Source organism: Etheostoma cragini, chromosome 2 (genome assembly GCF_013103735.1).
Source record: "Etheostoma cragini isolate CJK2018 chromosome 2, CSU_Ecrag_1.0, whole genome shotgun sequence".
Taxonomy (NCBI): Eukaryota; Metazoa; Chordata; class Actinopteri; order Perciformes; family Percidae; genus Etheostoma; species Etheostoma cragini.
The window spans coordinates 4,501,829-4,516,721 of NC_048408.1; the positions used below are offsets into that span (position 1 = coordinate 4,501,829).

The 14,893-nt window shown below is 40.0% G+C and overlaps 1 protein-coding gene across 3 annotated transcripts in view; it reads right to left on the reverse strand.

The window, feature by feature from the left end:
- dnah6 (dynein, axonemal, heavy chain 6) overlaps positions 1 to 14,569 on the reverse strand; it is a 55,941-nt gene extending 41,372 nt beyond the window's left edge. Inside the window, exons 1-32 of one of the 3 annotated variants that reach the window (XM_034897152.1) lie at positions 14,558 to 14,569; positions 14,093 to 14,188; positions 13,885 to 13,961; positions 13,573 to 13,743; positions 13,405 to 13,518; positions 12,708 to 13,058; positions 12,397 to 12,531; positions 12,203 to 12,305; positions 12,020 to 12,086; positions 11,592 to 11,778; positions 11,352 to 11,453; positions 11,157 to 11,264; positions 10,924 to 11,010; positions 10,708 to 10,828; positions 9,433 to 9,584; positions 9,041 to 9,193; positions 8,506 to 8,757; positions 8,243 to 8,371; positions 7,947 to 8,060; positions 7,678 to 7,821; positions 7,308 to 7,463; positions 7,116 to 7,166; positions 6,196 to 6,288; positions 5,971 to 6,090; positions 5,408 to 5,588; positions 3,695 to 3,791; positions 3,160 to 3,391; positions 2,384 to 2,548; positions 1,614 to 1,724; positions 1,277 to 1,402; positions 986 to 1,141; positions 498 to 659 (exon numbers count right to left, since the gene is read on the reverse strand). In XM_034897152.1, coding sequence (XP_034753043.1) covers positions 498 to 659; positions 986 to 1,141; positions 1,277 to 1,402; positions 1,614 to 1,724; positions 2,384 to 2,548; positions 3,160 to 3,391; positions 3,695 to 3,791; positions 5,408 to 5,588; positions 5,971 to 6,090; positions 6,196 to 6,288; positions 7,116 to 7,166; positions 7,308 to 7,463; positions 7,678 to 7,821; positions 7,947 to 8,060; positions 8,243 to 8,371; positions 8,506 to 8,757; positions 9,041 to 9,193; positions 9,433 to 9,584; positions 10,708 to 10,828; positions 10,924 to 11,010; positions 11,157 to 11,264; positions 11,352 to 11,453; positions 11,592 to 11,778; positions 12,020 to 12,086; positions 12,203 to 12,305; positions 12,397 to 12,531; positions 12,708 to 13,058; positions 13,405 to 13,518; positions 13,573 to 13,743; positions 13,885 to 13,961; positions 14,093 to 14,168 — 4,293 coding nt within the window. In that variant the 5' untranslated portion in view covers positions 14,169 to 14,188; positions 14,558 to 14,569. Of the gene's footprint in view, positions 1 to 497; positions 660 to 985; positions 1,142 to 1,276; positions 1,403 to 1,613; positions 1,725 to 2,383; positions 2,549 to 3,159; positions 3,392 to 3,694; positions 3,792 to 5,407; positions 5,589 to 5,970; positions 6,091 to 6,195; positions 6,289 to 7,115; positions 7,167 to 7,307; positions 7,464 to 7,677; positions 7,822 to 7,946; positions 8,061 to 8,242; positions 8,372 to 8,505; positions 8,758 to 9,040; positions 9,194 to 9,432; positions 9,585 to 10,707; positions 10,829 to 10,923; positions 11,021 to 11,156; positions 11,265 to 11,351; positions 11,454 to 11,591; positions 11,779 to 12,019; positions 12,087 to 12,202; positions 12,306 to 12,396; positions 12,532 to 12,707; positions 13,059 to 13,404; positions 13,519 to 13,572; positions 13,744 to 13,884; positions 13,962 to 14,092; positions 14,189 to 14,557 lie in introns of those variants that run through there. The other 2 variants (XM_034897160.1, XM_034897164.1) reach the window with 2 other exon arrangements.
- Between the last annotated feature and the right edge of the window lie 324 nt (positions 14,570 to 14,893).

Here is a 14,893-nt window from a genome sequence, read left to right on the forward strand (position 1 = left end):
TTATACTTAATGAAAACTTAGTCACCGAAACAACTTGTTGAGGCATCCCTTTTTGTTTACATTTGGATCACAGGATGTCATTTAAGGTTCTTATAAGCTAGATACAGCATGATCCGTATCATACTATCACACTAGCAATTTTCTTTTTTGTCAAACAGCTACAATATTTCAGTTACACACAACATTAAAGGCTCTGTACAGTGTATTAATGCTTTAACTGGCACCGGCACTTGAATGCTTTCACAATAGTGCCATCTATAGGTGTTACTTAGTAAGTACAGTCAGAGGGACATCGAGCTTTCCAGAGCTAATTGAAAAATGTATTTGGAGTAATTGGAATGAAAAGGAAGATAAGGGCAAATGTAGATGAAGAGGTGCAGAGTAAGAAAAAAAAGGATTAAATAAATAAAGAGCCGAGTGGACAAACCAGTAAGCATGAGAAACAAAAATTGTAAAAGGATGTGTGTTATAGGTGAATACAGTTTGTCAGGCCTGACCTTGTAGTCAAGTCCATCAGAGCAGTTGAAGACCACACACTGTATGGCCAGGGCCTTAGCCAAGTCCTTGGTGGTTTCTGTTTTGCCTGTCCCTGCTGGCCCAGCTGGAGCACCCCCCAGGTCTAATTGGAGAGCCCCCATCAGACACAGATAGCAGCGGTCCTGGGGAGGAGATATGCTGTGTTTCTGTGTCACGTTTTCAGTTCTAGCTACTACAGGAATAACATTTAGGCTACACTATTAGCTACACTTTTGTAGCTTGGTTGTTTGTGGCTTTAACATGCAGGTGTGTGGGTTTACAAATAAACTTAATGAAGTAAAGTAATAATTATGAAGCTCTGCCACTGGTGGAATCTTTTTCACAGCAGTTGCATTCAAAATAAAAAATAAGGTTTATGTATTTCAAGGGGTTACATTATTGTTGGAACTGGGTAAGGCTCAGTCACACATGTGTGCATAAGTATTAGTACTGTGTATTATTGTGTTACCGTGAGTGGTGTGATAACTAGTCTTGGACACGCTCCCAGGTATTCATAGCCATAGATGTAAGTGGACAGAGCCATTTTGGCTACACAGTTGTCCAGGTCCAGGTCCCAGTAGTAGCGTAGCTGTCTCTGCCATTCAAAGTTAGATCTTGTGTCCACCTGAAAAATAAGTTAGAAGCAGAAATTCCTTTAAGAGAGTGAGATGATACAAACATTTTCTAATTAACTGAAAACCCCCAGTCAATGCTATTATACCAAGGCAAGGACAGACATTGTGTGTGTGTGATATTGTACCTTCTGGTTGACTAGATCTGTGACAATGTCTCTGGCATGGACATCAATGGTGATAAGGGCAGTGATGATATTACGATGTAAAGTAGGCAGGTGTCCCCGTACCAATGTTGCTAGGGCATTTAGCCTCTGAAACAAACACACACACACACACACACACACACACACACACACACACACACACACACACACACACACACACACACACACACAGTATAACATGGGTTAAGTTGAGTTTAAAAAGTAACGACACATGGGCAACCACGTTTGGATTTGTTTTGTTGTTTTTAACCAGACATTTCAAGAAAAGGCTAGCAGTAAAGTAATTAGTGTGGTTTACATCAATGCTAGTGAGTTCAAATTCTTGCAGGGCAGCAAAGCGATCATGGTCTCCCTCGAGACAGGCATCCATGTCCCTGCACCACATCATCTGGGAGATAGTCAGCACCACCTGGTATACACACACACAAAAACTGAAAGCTTGAGACAATAGCAATAATTCTTAAAGTCTTGGTCAGCTCCTGCAAGTGTGCAATCAGAAAATTACAATATGGTTAGAAAAAATAAGTTTCTAAATAAAATGCACTGGTAACTACTTGAGAAGATGTTTTTTTTTACATGCAAACCCAGAGTGTAAAACTGCAGGAACTATAGTGCCAAGGTCTGTCACTTAAAGGTCCCATGACATGGTCCTATTTGGATGCTTTTATAATGACCTTAGTGGTCCCCTAATCCCATATCTGAAGTCACCTTCCCGAAATTCAGCCTTGGTGCAGAATTTTGAGTCTGTAGCTTTTGAGGAGGAGAGAGAATTATTTAAAAAAATCCCGGGTAGGCAAAGCAGAGAAAGGGGAGGTAACCTTATGAGGTCATAAGGAGCAAGATTCCAGATCGGCCCATCTGGGCTTTGATTTTCTCAAAGGCAGAGCAGAATACCCAGGGCTTGGCTTACACCTCTCACCATTTCTAGCCACTGGGAGACCATAGGCAGGCTGGGGATACGCATATAAAAAACAAAAAAAACAGCATAAAGTGGCATTTTTTATGCCATGGGACCTTTAAACGTGTGTGTGTGAGTGTGAGCATGAGCATGTGTGTGTTGGTGCATACCTGTGATGAATGTCCAGCCACCACCCATTCCTCTCTAGGCTTCACCTGGTAGTCAGCAATGGCAGCCTTGCTAAGGCGTCGCAGTGAGGCATACATTGCCTCCTCCACCTTGCAAAGCCAATCCTCCACATTGCCTTGTGCCTTCAGACCTTTAGTCAAACCCACCTATAGTTACATACAGGAGAAAAATCTGATACAGTTAAGGAAATAATGATGTGTCTTGTCTTTTTTATTAAGGGTTCAGTGTGATTCCTTTGTATTAATTCTCACAACCTTCATTGCCACTGGACTCAAAATTTGGTTATCGTCCTTTTGGCACAATATGAGATTTCAAACACATTTACAGCACAATGATTGCCGTGGTTTGATGAAAAGGGGCTGGTCTTCAGCTGGTATAAAGAAACCTGAAGCCAGAGCAAAGAACCTAGCAGACTGCACAAGTCTGAGTAAAAGACCAATCAAATTCCTAAATTCTCAAAAGAACAAATTCTAAACACGTGTAGTTTCTAAACAATACTATTATTACTTAACTATTTAAATTTAAAAAAAGTCCAAGTTATTCTTGCACTTACTAAAGGTTACTAAGTAAAGAAAGAGTGGTATTTTATTTATTAATATTTCAAGATTGGCTGACAGGGTGAACTAATTGTTATTGTTTATACAGTATGGAAGTTATTTTTTCACTCTCATTCTCAGCAATAACTGAAACAATATAATAACAGGTAGAATAAAACAGATTATGGTGACCGAAGGTGTTGATGTGAATCAAACCTGACCTTCTCTCCCTCAGGAGAAACCATGTACAGAATGTCTTTGCTATAGACAGTCTCCTGTTCTTTAGTATCCAGCACACTTTCTGTATTGGCCGCAGAAGATTGTTCAGACAGCAAAGAAAACTCGAGCCGTGTAATGGCATCAAAACACTTCCTAAGGTGGGGCTGCACTGCCTGTGGGTTTCTTGTCTGGGCCAATATCTTTAGCAGCTCATCATTAGATAAGAAGTAGAACCTATGAGGGACAGATAGAGGACTTATCAGAGTACTTAACACGACACATCAGCATCCACATCATAATATTTATCACTCGGTATACAGTGGGAAGAGATGTTTAGAGTAACAACTGCCCTTCAAAGGAGAAAATGTAGAGCATCACACTATGTAACAAATAGGCTTACGTTTAAAAGTTAGTTAAGCGCACAGGAAAACTAATCAGGAAATAAAGTAAAAACAAGCAACAAGTTTAGACAAAGAGGATGAAGTATAATGTAAAAATGTGTTGTTTCAATATGTAATAAACCAAGCATGTGTGTACCTGGGGAAGATGACTCTCTTGGATTCTAGGTAGTCTTCCAGACACTTCTGTATCTCATCCAAAAGAGTGTTGTTGTGCTGTAAAGTCTCCAAAAGATCTGTGTAGAACAAAAACATGTGCCTGTGTGGTTGGTCTTTCTGTCTCTGCATTTACAGTGGGGCTCGAATGTTAGGGCACACCAGGTAAAAATTTGTATTAATGTGCATAAGGAAGCCGAGAAAAGATGGAAGAAAATCTCCAAAGGCATCAAATGACAGAACAGACATTCACATAATATAATAACATAATATGTCACAAAAAGTTTGATTTTATTTCCATTATTTACACTTTCAAAGTAACAGAAAACAAAATAAATGTTGTCTGCAAAAGTTTGGTCAACCTTTAGAGTTTCTAGCATGCACCCCCCCCTTTGGAAAGCTGAGACCTGACAACATCATGGATTGTTGTCAATCATCGTCTGGAAAAACCAGGTGATGTCAATCGTAAGGATTTAAAATGCCCAGACTCCTCTGACCTCGCCCCAACAATCAGCACCATGGCTTCTTCTATGCCGTTGTCTAGAAAACTGAAACTGAAAATAGCTGACGCTCACAAAGCAGGAGAAGGCTAGAAGAAGATAGCAAAGCGTATTCAGATGCCAATATCCTCTGTTTGGAATGTAATTAAGAAATGTCGGTCATCAAGAACAGTGGAAGTTAAAGCAAGATCTGGAAGACCAAGAAAAATATCAAACAGAACAGCTCGCAGGATTGTGATAAAAGCAAGTCAAACCCACGTTTGACTGCACGATCCATCCAGAAAGACCTGGCAGCCGCTGGAGTTGTGCTACACAATTCCACTATAAAGAGATACTAGAAAGGGCACAACATTTAATGAAAAGAACCTCTGTCCAGCTGTTAAGTATGGGGGTTGATCATTCATGCTTTGGCCTTGTATTGCAGCCAGTGGCACAGGGGACATTTCACGAGTAGAAGGAAAATGGATTCAATAAAATGTCAGCAAATTTTAGATGCTTACTTGAAGCCATCTGTAAAAAAGCTTAAGTTAAAGAGAGGATTTCTTCTTCAAATTGAGGCGGCTGTGGCTCAGTGGTAGAGCGGTTGCCTGCCAATCGGAAGGTTGGTGGTTTGATCCCCGCCCCTGCAGTCATTGTCGAAGTGTCCTTGGGCAAGACACTGAACCCCGAGTTGCCCCCGGTGCTGCGCATCGGAGTGTGAATGTGTGTGAGTGTTTATCTGATGAGCAGGTGGCACCTTGTACGGCCGCCCCGGCCACAGTGTATGAATGTGTGTGAATGGTGAATGTTCCCTGTAGATGTAAAAGCGCTTTGAGCAGTTGTTAAGACTGGAAAAGTGCTATATAAATGCAGCACATTTACATTTACATTCAAATGGATAATGATCCTAAACACACCTCAAAATCCACAGTGGATACCTCACACAAGAATTTAAAGACTATTGGCTGGCTACAAGAAGCGTTTCTAAGCTGTGATACTTGCCAAAGGGGTGGGGGGGTACAAGGTAAACTTTTGAAAGTGTAAATGACGGAAACAAAATCTCTTTTTGTGACCTATTATACAAATGTCTAATCTGTCATTTGATGCCTGTTCGAGATTTTTCCATCTTTTCTTGGCTTCTTTATGCACAAGATTTTCGAGCCCCACTGTACATGTTTTCTTGTCTATTTTTCCATCAATGCTGTATGGATAAATACCAGGGTGTGTGGCTGCTTTAAGGGCATTGGGCATCTTATTGACCCTTGCCATGATCTCCTTCCAGGACTTGTCCACCTTAAGAAACATCTTGGACTCAGCAGGCAGCTGCCTCTTGATGTCTGGTGCCAAGAAAATACTCTCAAGGTATAGCCAGCTCCTCTGGCACGTAAGCCACTCATCCTGGCAAGGAGGATAGAAAGAGAAGATGGAAAAGAAAGAAATTGAAGAGGAGGGAAGGCAGTGGGAACAATGTGAGTGGAAAGAGAATCAAAGCAGTAAAGCAATGTGAATAATGTGAATAAACTGCAGTCTCAGATGTGATGCAGTTAGTATTTTCTTACATGAACCAGTATATAGCCCTAAATAAACATTAACAATTAGAATTTATTTTGCAAGCAATTGGGCTTCTGTTTGTAGCCACTAGGGAGAGCTACTGTGTAACATTTGAAGCCAAATCCAAAGTCCAAACCTGCATTAAGCATGTAGAGAACCTTTTAATGTCTTGAGAAGAGTCACTAAGAGCCAACTGAAATATCTGTGCTATTATTCACTATGCCTTTACCAGTGTTTGGTTAAAGAGGGTCAGCTGTCTCAGCAATTTGTCCACCTTGGACTTGATGGGAGTTACATAGCGAGAAGATGCCACCGTGCCCACGTTGATAATGCAGTCATCCAAGAGTACCTTAACAGTAAACAAACATGGAAACATACAATTAGTTGTAATAAAACAGTACTATTGAGCTAGAACAGACCTGTGCCTCAGAGTGTTTCTGCTCCATGTTACCACCTGGATCTCTTCTGTTCCTCCCAAGATGAAGACCTCTTTAGAGTCACCGTGAGACAGCACAGTAAACTCTGTGGTCTTCCACACATCCTCCACCTGCATGGCTCATTAAGAAGGCAGACGGTTAAAGTTAAAGTATTAAATACGAATTGCGGACAACTGAGCTGCAATGATTAGTTGATTAACCGATTAGTCTATCCATTACAAATTAGATGACAACTCTTTTGATGATCAAACAAATGTTTCAGTCAAGCAAAAATAATAAACCTTCTCTGGTTTAAGATTTTCAATTATTTTTTCGATATAAAAAAATTTAAATGGAATTTATAAATAAAAACATATAAATGTTTTGGACTGAAATTCAACCGTGAAATTGTAAATGTAATTTTTCACTTTTTTAAAACATTTAATAGAATAAATGATTATGGATTCATTATGAAATCGTTAGTTGCAGCCCTACTTCAGAGTACTCTGTATTTGCTGAACAACTCTATGCAACTCTGCACCTCCTGGAACATTAGCTTCCTCTTGAGAGGGGCCTGTCTGGGCTCTTGTCCTCATTACAAAACTGTCAGTCTGCTATAGCAGAGAGAGAGTCTTGCTTTAACATTGGACCAGAGGAACTGATTTTAATGGGCTATGATCACTGTCAGCCTCTACCATATCCTTACACCAAATTAAAACTATGTTGCAACCATCAGTGCATAACATTGTTGGTTATAATTGCAGAAATCTCTGCCAATCATATCATCACAGATGATATGATTGTTGAGTCAGACAATATGAGTCATCAAACTGGGATGAAAAAGCAACTCATATTTAAAAGACAGGGAGTTGGAGTACAACTCCATTGAAGTTTCTCCAGTAGATATAGATAGACATATAAGCGCTGTATACACATTCATAGTTCCCTTTCCACGCACCTTTGTAATAATGTTCTCCACGGATGCTTCTCCTGAAGCCTGTCCTGACACCTAAAAGTCACAGGTTGTGTTAGTCCTGTTTCCAGGTCAGACTTAAAAATATTAAGTATAACCAGCGTGTGTACTTTTATCATTGACCTTATTTTGAGCAAGCAAGACAAGCTCACAATGTAACCTATATAAAAGTGTTACCTCCTGTATGTTCACACCATAGGTGAAGACATTGAGCTCCTCCAAAACAGCCAGAGTTAGTTCCTCCACATTCAGGGAGGACCCCACAACAGACTCTAGAGTCTTCCAGTGCTCTGGTTTCATGGATGGGTTACGTAGATCAGTGATCACAGGAAGCTGAAGAAAACAACAAATATTTTTTTAAGATTGGGTCACAAAGCTGAAGTCAAGGACAAACTGGCTAAATCACTACTTGTGTGTGCTGTCTATATTTTAATGTGGCTTTGTTTCAAAAAGAGATTTGTGTTAAAAAAAAAAAAGTTGTATTAACGCCACACACTAAACGCATTACACACACGTCAGTCACTACAGGAACATTTGTCCAACTCACCCTCAGCTTCATGACTTCCACCTTGTCCTTAAGACTCTGCACTACATAGTTACGTGGCAGACCCTTCTCCAGCTGGTTGACATATTTGCTATATTTGGTAACCTGTGAGCTGAGCTGCTCCAGGTCCAGTTGGCCAAGTGTACTCTGGTGATGGATGAACATGAAAAGACACAGTCAAGCTTAGAAGACAGGAAGAGCTGTTTACATCTGTCTGTATATAGAGTTGATGCGTTCAGGCCTTCAGATAGAATATTCTAAGTACACCTCACCTGCGTCCAGCCATCTGATAATGAGTCCCATTCCTCTAAAGAGTCCCAAAGCCGCTTCTTCAGCCTAAACTCTGCAATGAACTCCGTCAAGACGGTAAATTTGGTCACCTCCACCTTTGTTCATCAGAAGGTAAAGAGTAAAAACTAATTTGGGTTGGGTTGTCTCTTGGTAAAGTTTAAAATAAATGTAAATTAATAATAAAATTTCTGCTGTGGACCAAGTTTTCCAACACAAAAAGATTGTTATGACTTGAATCATTTTGGAATTACTGAAAGGATCTAAAGAATCACAGCACCTTGAATTTCTTTTGGTAGGAGGTGTAGGTAGAGGCCTGGGCCTGCAGCTCGTCTATGGAAATCTGGATCTCGCCTAGCAGCAGACGTACTTGGGAAGGATCTGCATTCATGTCTAGAATTTGTGGATCCTGCGCAGGAAAATCCACAAGGCAAACAAGTAAAATAGAGCAAAGACATACATAGAGGCACCTTGAAAAACCGTGCATCAATAACACCCAACCAAAATATGGTTAATAGAAAAAAATAAAACTCCTCCACATACCTGTGACTTAGACATGACCTGTATAACGTCACGGTTCAGATCCTGGATGTCCTTTTGCAGTGAGCTGCACAGCTTGTCTATGCTGGACTGCCTCTCTGCTGCTGCCTCATCAATGATGCTGTGCAATGAGCTAATGGTGGGTTGCAAGGTGGCGAAAATAATCAGATCCTCAGGTAGCGTAGGAACTGAGTACATGTCAATCAGACTGTACATCTGACATATTGTCTCCTGCTCCCCCTCAAGCACCGTAATCTGGGGAAAGTGAGAAAAAAGAGCAAGTAACACATCAGGAACAAATTGAATTGTGCTTTGTACGATTTAATGAGAAAAAGATTGGTTGATTTGTTGATTGATTTATTGCTTGCTTGATTGATTGATTGATTGATTGACTGATTGATTGATTGACTGATGAGGAGACAAATGAGAAGAGAGAAGACTGGGTAGAGGAATTTATACTGTAAAACATTTGTTATTTACATTTGAATGGTTAATGATTGCTAAAAAAACTGCTTTTAATGTGAAATGTTTGTATTACCCTCTCCTTTATCTCGTCCAGATATGTGAGGTAGTTGGCTAACTCAGCTGTGGTGGAGGGACTGAACTCTAGTTTAAACTGAGCTTCCCAAGCCTCAGCAATGGCAGCATCTAGCTTCTTCTTAGCAAGCTTGGTAAGCATCTCATTGATGACCTGGAGAAGACATGCGGAGCAGAGCAATGATTCCTGCATACCTTTTACATTTTTACTGTAACGTTATTTGTTTTCACTCACTTACGCTCTCAACATTGCCTATGTTTAATTTCAGTGAGGTTTGAATAGCCTCACTGGCCTTTTGTTAAAATCGCATGGCCATACACGCATCATTACTCTTAAACCCCAAACAGTTTGGGAATACCAGTAGTAAGTGTTTTCACATTGCTAGTCCTCACCTCCAGACAGCGGAGCGAGGAAGACACAAGTTTCTCTTTGAGCTCCGTTTTATCCACAAGCAGTAAGCCCAGATGTCTCTTCTGTTGGATGGCTAAGGCTTTCTTATGCTCACCATGGTAGAACTCCAGTGCTTTTTTTAAAAAGGATAAACCTGTGAGACAAAGCAGTCAACATCTATCAGTCATGAAGAACTGTTATTTTGTATGCTTTGAGTTTATTTATTTTGTGTATCCAAGTCCAGTCATTTTTGGAAGATGCTAACATATTCACATATACATATTTACATATTAACATCATAATCAAAAGCAAATGTATAAAGTGCTTTTCCCCATGAACAGATTAGGCAGTGTGACAACAAATTATAATAAATTAAATCTTTGAAAACTACTTCCTAACTCATCCAAAAAAGAAACTACCATTATCCCTCTCCTTTCTTAGAACAGTCTTCCCAGAAGCTTTGAATGTGCTCTGTCAGACAGGTATTGTATAGGCTAGTAATAATTTCAGTCAACACAACATTCAGTAGCACTGAATAAGATGTATGGTAAATTAAAAAAAAGGTAAAAAAACCTTCAATCTTTAGTCATGAAGTAAGTATTCTATTCAAACCTTTGAGGACTTAATGCTTTAACCACAACAGTTTTATAATTAAGGGCCAAAAAATGTCAGATATATATGAATTTTACCTACTCTTGGCAAAAATGGAAATATTTTAAAGTAAACATGCAAATAGTGGTCCCTATTAACCTAACTGCGACAGTCTACTATAGTAGGGTTTGATTTTCTGACAGTACTGTGTCTGAATGTAATACAGGTTGGCAACGTCTTGTCACATCTCAGATGTAAAGTTGCCTACACGTGATCAGCTGTAAAGCCGCGAGTTAGGGCACAGAGCATGATAGAGGCACTTCAAAGGCAAAGTGCAGTGTAGGGAAACGTCACCATTGCTTCTGGCTACCTCTTTATCTTATTGGTTGCACTTTGAAAGGTCAGCAGCAAGGAGGTCAAAGTTTTAACTTTTCTACGCAGTGCTTGGTGGCAATTTTAAGTAGTGCGCCACGGCAAGTGGTAGTGCTTCCTCTCAGTTGTGAACCGCCCTTCTCCCAATAGAAATGTCACATGTCTTTAAGTGCCCAAATTACGCTTCCAATACCAGTACAGCTAACAAAGGACAAGGACGTAGATAAGCACTATTTTCAGCTGAACTGCTTTTTGTGTTGTGAGTGTGAGATCTGATACTAAAATAATGTTTATGTTGATGGGTGGTACATCACCATGATCCTGTTGGCGCATTGCATCCAGATCCAGACTCTCATTCTCTTTATAGAACAGCCGAAAACGCTCAAATGTCTGTGAGTACACGTTTGCTGCGTCAAAGGCAAACTGGAGTGATTCCTGAGGGGAAAGAATTCAAGCCAAATCATACGCAGTAATGTAACTACAAAGTGCAACTATGTGAAACTATGCAGTAAGGTAAAGTAAAAACTGACCTTTACGTCCTGGATAATACTTTGAAGGTGATCATCATTTTCTATGATAGATTTCAAACAGTGGCCTTCTTCTTTACTTTCCATTTTCTAAAAGTTAACAAAAGTATTTAAAAACAATACACTTGAGTACACCTTTTTTGACATATCAACAACATTAGCATTTAGAACAACTTAGAAGTTACCCAGAATATACACATTAGGGCGGTCAAGTTGAGGTGGGGATTATTTACTACCTCATTGTCTCCAGGCTCGGTCAATGAATCAAAATCCGGATCTGCTGTAAGTGTAGTGACTGACATCCCTGTTTTCTGAAACCACCCAATGATCTCTGCAAAACTCTTCTGTAGAAATTGACAAAATAATATACTTAGATTGGTATTTAATAGGTAGTAAATAATGTAAGTTTGAGGCAATTTGAGAAAACTAACCTGAAAGTTCTCCTCAGAGGGTTTGTAAGTCAAAGCGTGTGGGTCCAGCATCAGCTCAGAGGTGAACATAGGTGGGTCTCGGCGAGTTTCTGACTCAACAGACTAATAAAGACACAACCACAACCAAAACTTAATACTGCTCTGTGTTTGCTTGAAAACTCAATTTGGTGGATATAGGAATTATTGTGGTTTCACTGTGAAAAATACAACTAAATAATAATAATAATAATAATGAATTACCTTCTTATCAGTGTCTTCTACAGTAGGGTCAGTGGCAGCCTCAGCAGGCTGGTTCCAGCTCTGAATAATGCCATGGCTAGGCGTTTTGCGTACCTGCTCCTGGAGCACAGCCAGCAGTTCTGTGACTACATTCACCACTAAGATGTGCAAGGCGTTGACAACCAAATAGTCAACAAGACGGATAAAGCTGGGTAGGTGAGGGAAAGAGGAGGATTGGACCGGGTTAATGTGATAGATGTGTCTGAATAATTAGCAATTATTTTACTTATCATAGCATGAGAAGAAAAGGTGTTAACAATTGCCCTGTTTTATTGACTAATTGTCATAGTATGCCATGTATAGTAGGGAAATAAATAGTTGTCCACAATCCAAATAGAGACAGAAAGCAAAGAGAATTTAAGAGAAAAAAGTGCAATAAAATGACCCACCAGATGAGCCGTCTAGATTGAAAAGTCTCGTTGAGCCGTGCAAGAGCTTTGTTGTCCTTTTGCTCATCTATGATGGACGAAATAATACTATCACTGTCACTAACATTTTAATACTGGATATGCTGTACTGTCTATGTACAGTATGTACATTTCAGTGTCTCCATATGGTCAATGTGCACATACTTGGTTTATGAAATCTGGATTCAAGTTCTGCCAAGTAGTTGCTACATGCAGAAACTGTCACCTCCTTTACCAGGTCTTGAAACTTTTTCAAGTTACTAGACACCTGACAACAATGAACAAATGAGGGCAATGAGCTTCTGAGGAGGCATACTTCAAACGTTTGGACCGATTTTTGTATGGATGTAGAATAGCACCTCTTGCAGTTGTTTGTACTGGATATCTTGAAACTCCTGCAGTGTGTAGGTGTGTTTTTTCTTCATGTGACACAAACCTGTGTCACTGACTTGGTAACACATTTTCCTGATATCTATCAGTGCAAGACCTAGAGGCTGTAAGACGTATGCAAATGTTAAACAATATCCGTACTATTCACATCAATTGAAATGTATAAACCTCAAAGATGTTTCCCTCAGTAAGCATATTTACAGTGTGCATTCTGTATTCAAGACCATAAAGACAGATTGAGAGAAAATCCAGATCTCAATTTATACACACTGTCACGTACCTGACTGACAAAAAACAAACGGTCTTGGAGGGACTCCCTGGTCAAATGAATCTTCTTGCTGCGAACTTTGGTGCGCCAGACATAGAATGGTTTCCACTTTTTGAAGAGGGCAAAGAAGGGGATGCGCATCAGCTTGCAGTGGTACTCGTACTCCTCTTCCCAGCGCTCACTGGTTATGAAGTCATACTCCTCCTCATACACTGATACCACACCTTCATGGTATATCATCAAATAGTCCTCCTTACTGTAGTTATAGACTATAACTTTGGAGGGATGGTCCAGCTGTCCATGACTCTTAAGAGAAAAGGGCCGTTTGGGGGGACTTGGGGTTGACAGCACATTCTTGGACAACTGAGGAGTGGTAGAGCGACACAATCAAAGATAAATATCTCCTGCAAGTAGCTCATTTAAAAGGCATTAAACAGTGAATTGAGCCTTTAACGAAGGGTTTGTCAAGCTTCTACCTGAAGAGCCTGACTTTCCCTTTTAACATTACACTACTTTTAGTCACCAGTGAATTAGACTGGCAGGTGAGCTCGAAATCTTGATACTTTTGACACAGTTTTAATGGTAGTCTTGTTTTTTAGAATTTACTTTATTTTTTATGTATACAAACATTTATTTGAAGATACTTCTGTGGTACCTTTTCATCAGGCACTATACATTTTTAAAGGAATGATTTACTCTCATCACTGACCTTGTTCCTGGATTGCAGTGGAGGTAGGTCGACAGTTTTGTTTCTTTCACGTTGCCTGTGTGGCAGCTCGGTTTGTTGAGATGATGTTGACTGAGTGTACCCCCCTGGATTGGCCTTTAATTGTAGAGATACTTTTGAAAAACCTGTCTGCCTATTCTCTTCACTGACCTTGGCCGTGGACTGCAGAGGAGGTAGGTGGACAGGATATTTTTGACTCTGCATGTCTGTTTGTTGAGATGAAGGCAACTGAGTGTACCAGTGCGGAAAAATCATCTGCTCACGGGCTTGTAAGTGTTGGAGGCTGGGCTCTTTCCGTTTTACACGCCTATTCAGCAAGGCCTGGATTAGGGGGAAGACATTGATATTTACAAAAGACCCACACCTGCATATTGTAATTACTTTTTGACTAATTATATTATAGTATGGGGAGTACTAAATAAGGTGTACAGTAGATGGTGTTTCATATTGTCTCAGTCTCACCTTTGTATTTTGAACATGGACCGTGGGCCTTGGTGGGACGGTGGAGCGCTGTAGTTCAGGGAGCTTGTGCTGCCCCTCTGTGACAGAATGTCAACATTGAATTAAGAGTTGACAAACCAATGCCTTTTGGCTATACTGTATAACATGTAATACATAACTAATCATTTGCATAATAACTACCTAAATGCCCTAAAATAGCTTGGCCTACCTCTGGAATTATTTTCCCTGCTTTGACCAGGGAGGTTCAGTAGCGAGGCACTCGGAGATGGAGATGCAGAGGCCATGACATGTATTTGCTCAGGCTCTGGGACAGAAGCACAGAGGAAAATAAATTGGAATGTAACGTTAGCATTAGTAATAACGTTACTTTAGGAACATCCGCTAGAGTTTTCTTTTTTTAATCAGACAAAATAGTGATATAAAGAAATACTTTTTTAAGTAACGTTAGCTAAGTTCAAGTCAAATATTGCGGACCCTTAGCGTTAGCCCAATTTGTGGTCACAGATCATTCCCACACATACCATTAACGCCAGCTAGCTGTTACGTTAGTTACAATACACACGTTAAGCGAGAATACGCAAAAAAACAATTGTGGACAAGGTAACTCAACTGTTGTTAAAGATAAAGTAAGCTAATGAATGCTAACAAACTCCCGTTAATTAACGTAACTTACCGTTAGCAAACTTTTTTCGTCATTTCGTCTAATTAAGTAAGCATTGTCTTCGACAGGTATGCAAACTGCCTACCTTTACGACATATTTTAGATATGGCTTAACGCTAGCCAACGTTTTTAACTATCCATAAAGCTGATATAACGTAACTTTTGCAGACTTAGCTAACGCTAGAGCTAAGTATCATTTAGCATTAACGTTGTGTCTATGGAGCTGAGGTTTACGGTTTCCTAGCAACAGAATTATCGCCATTGAAACCAAAAACACGTTGCTGGCATAGACAGTTAAAGGTTGCTGGTTGTGTGCATTCTTTAACTGTCAATGGCTGTGTGTTTTAC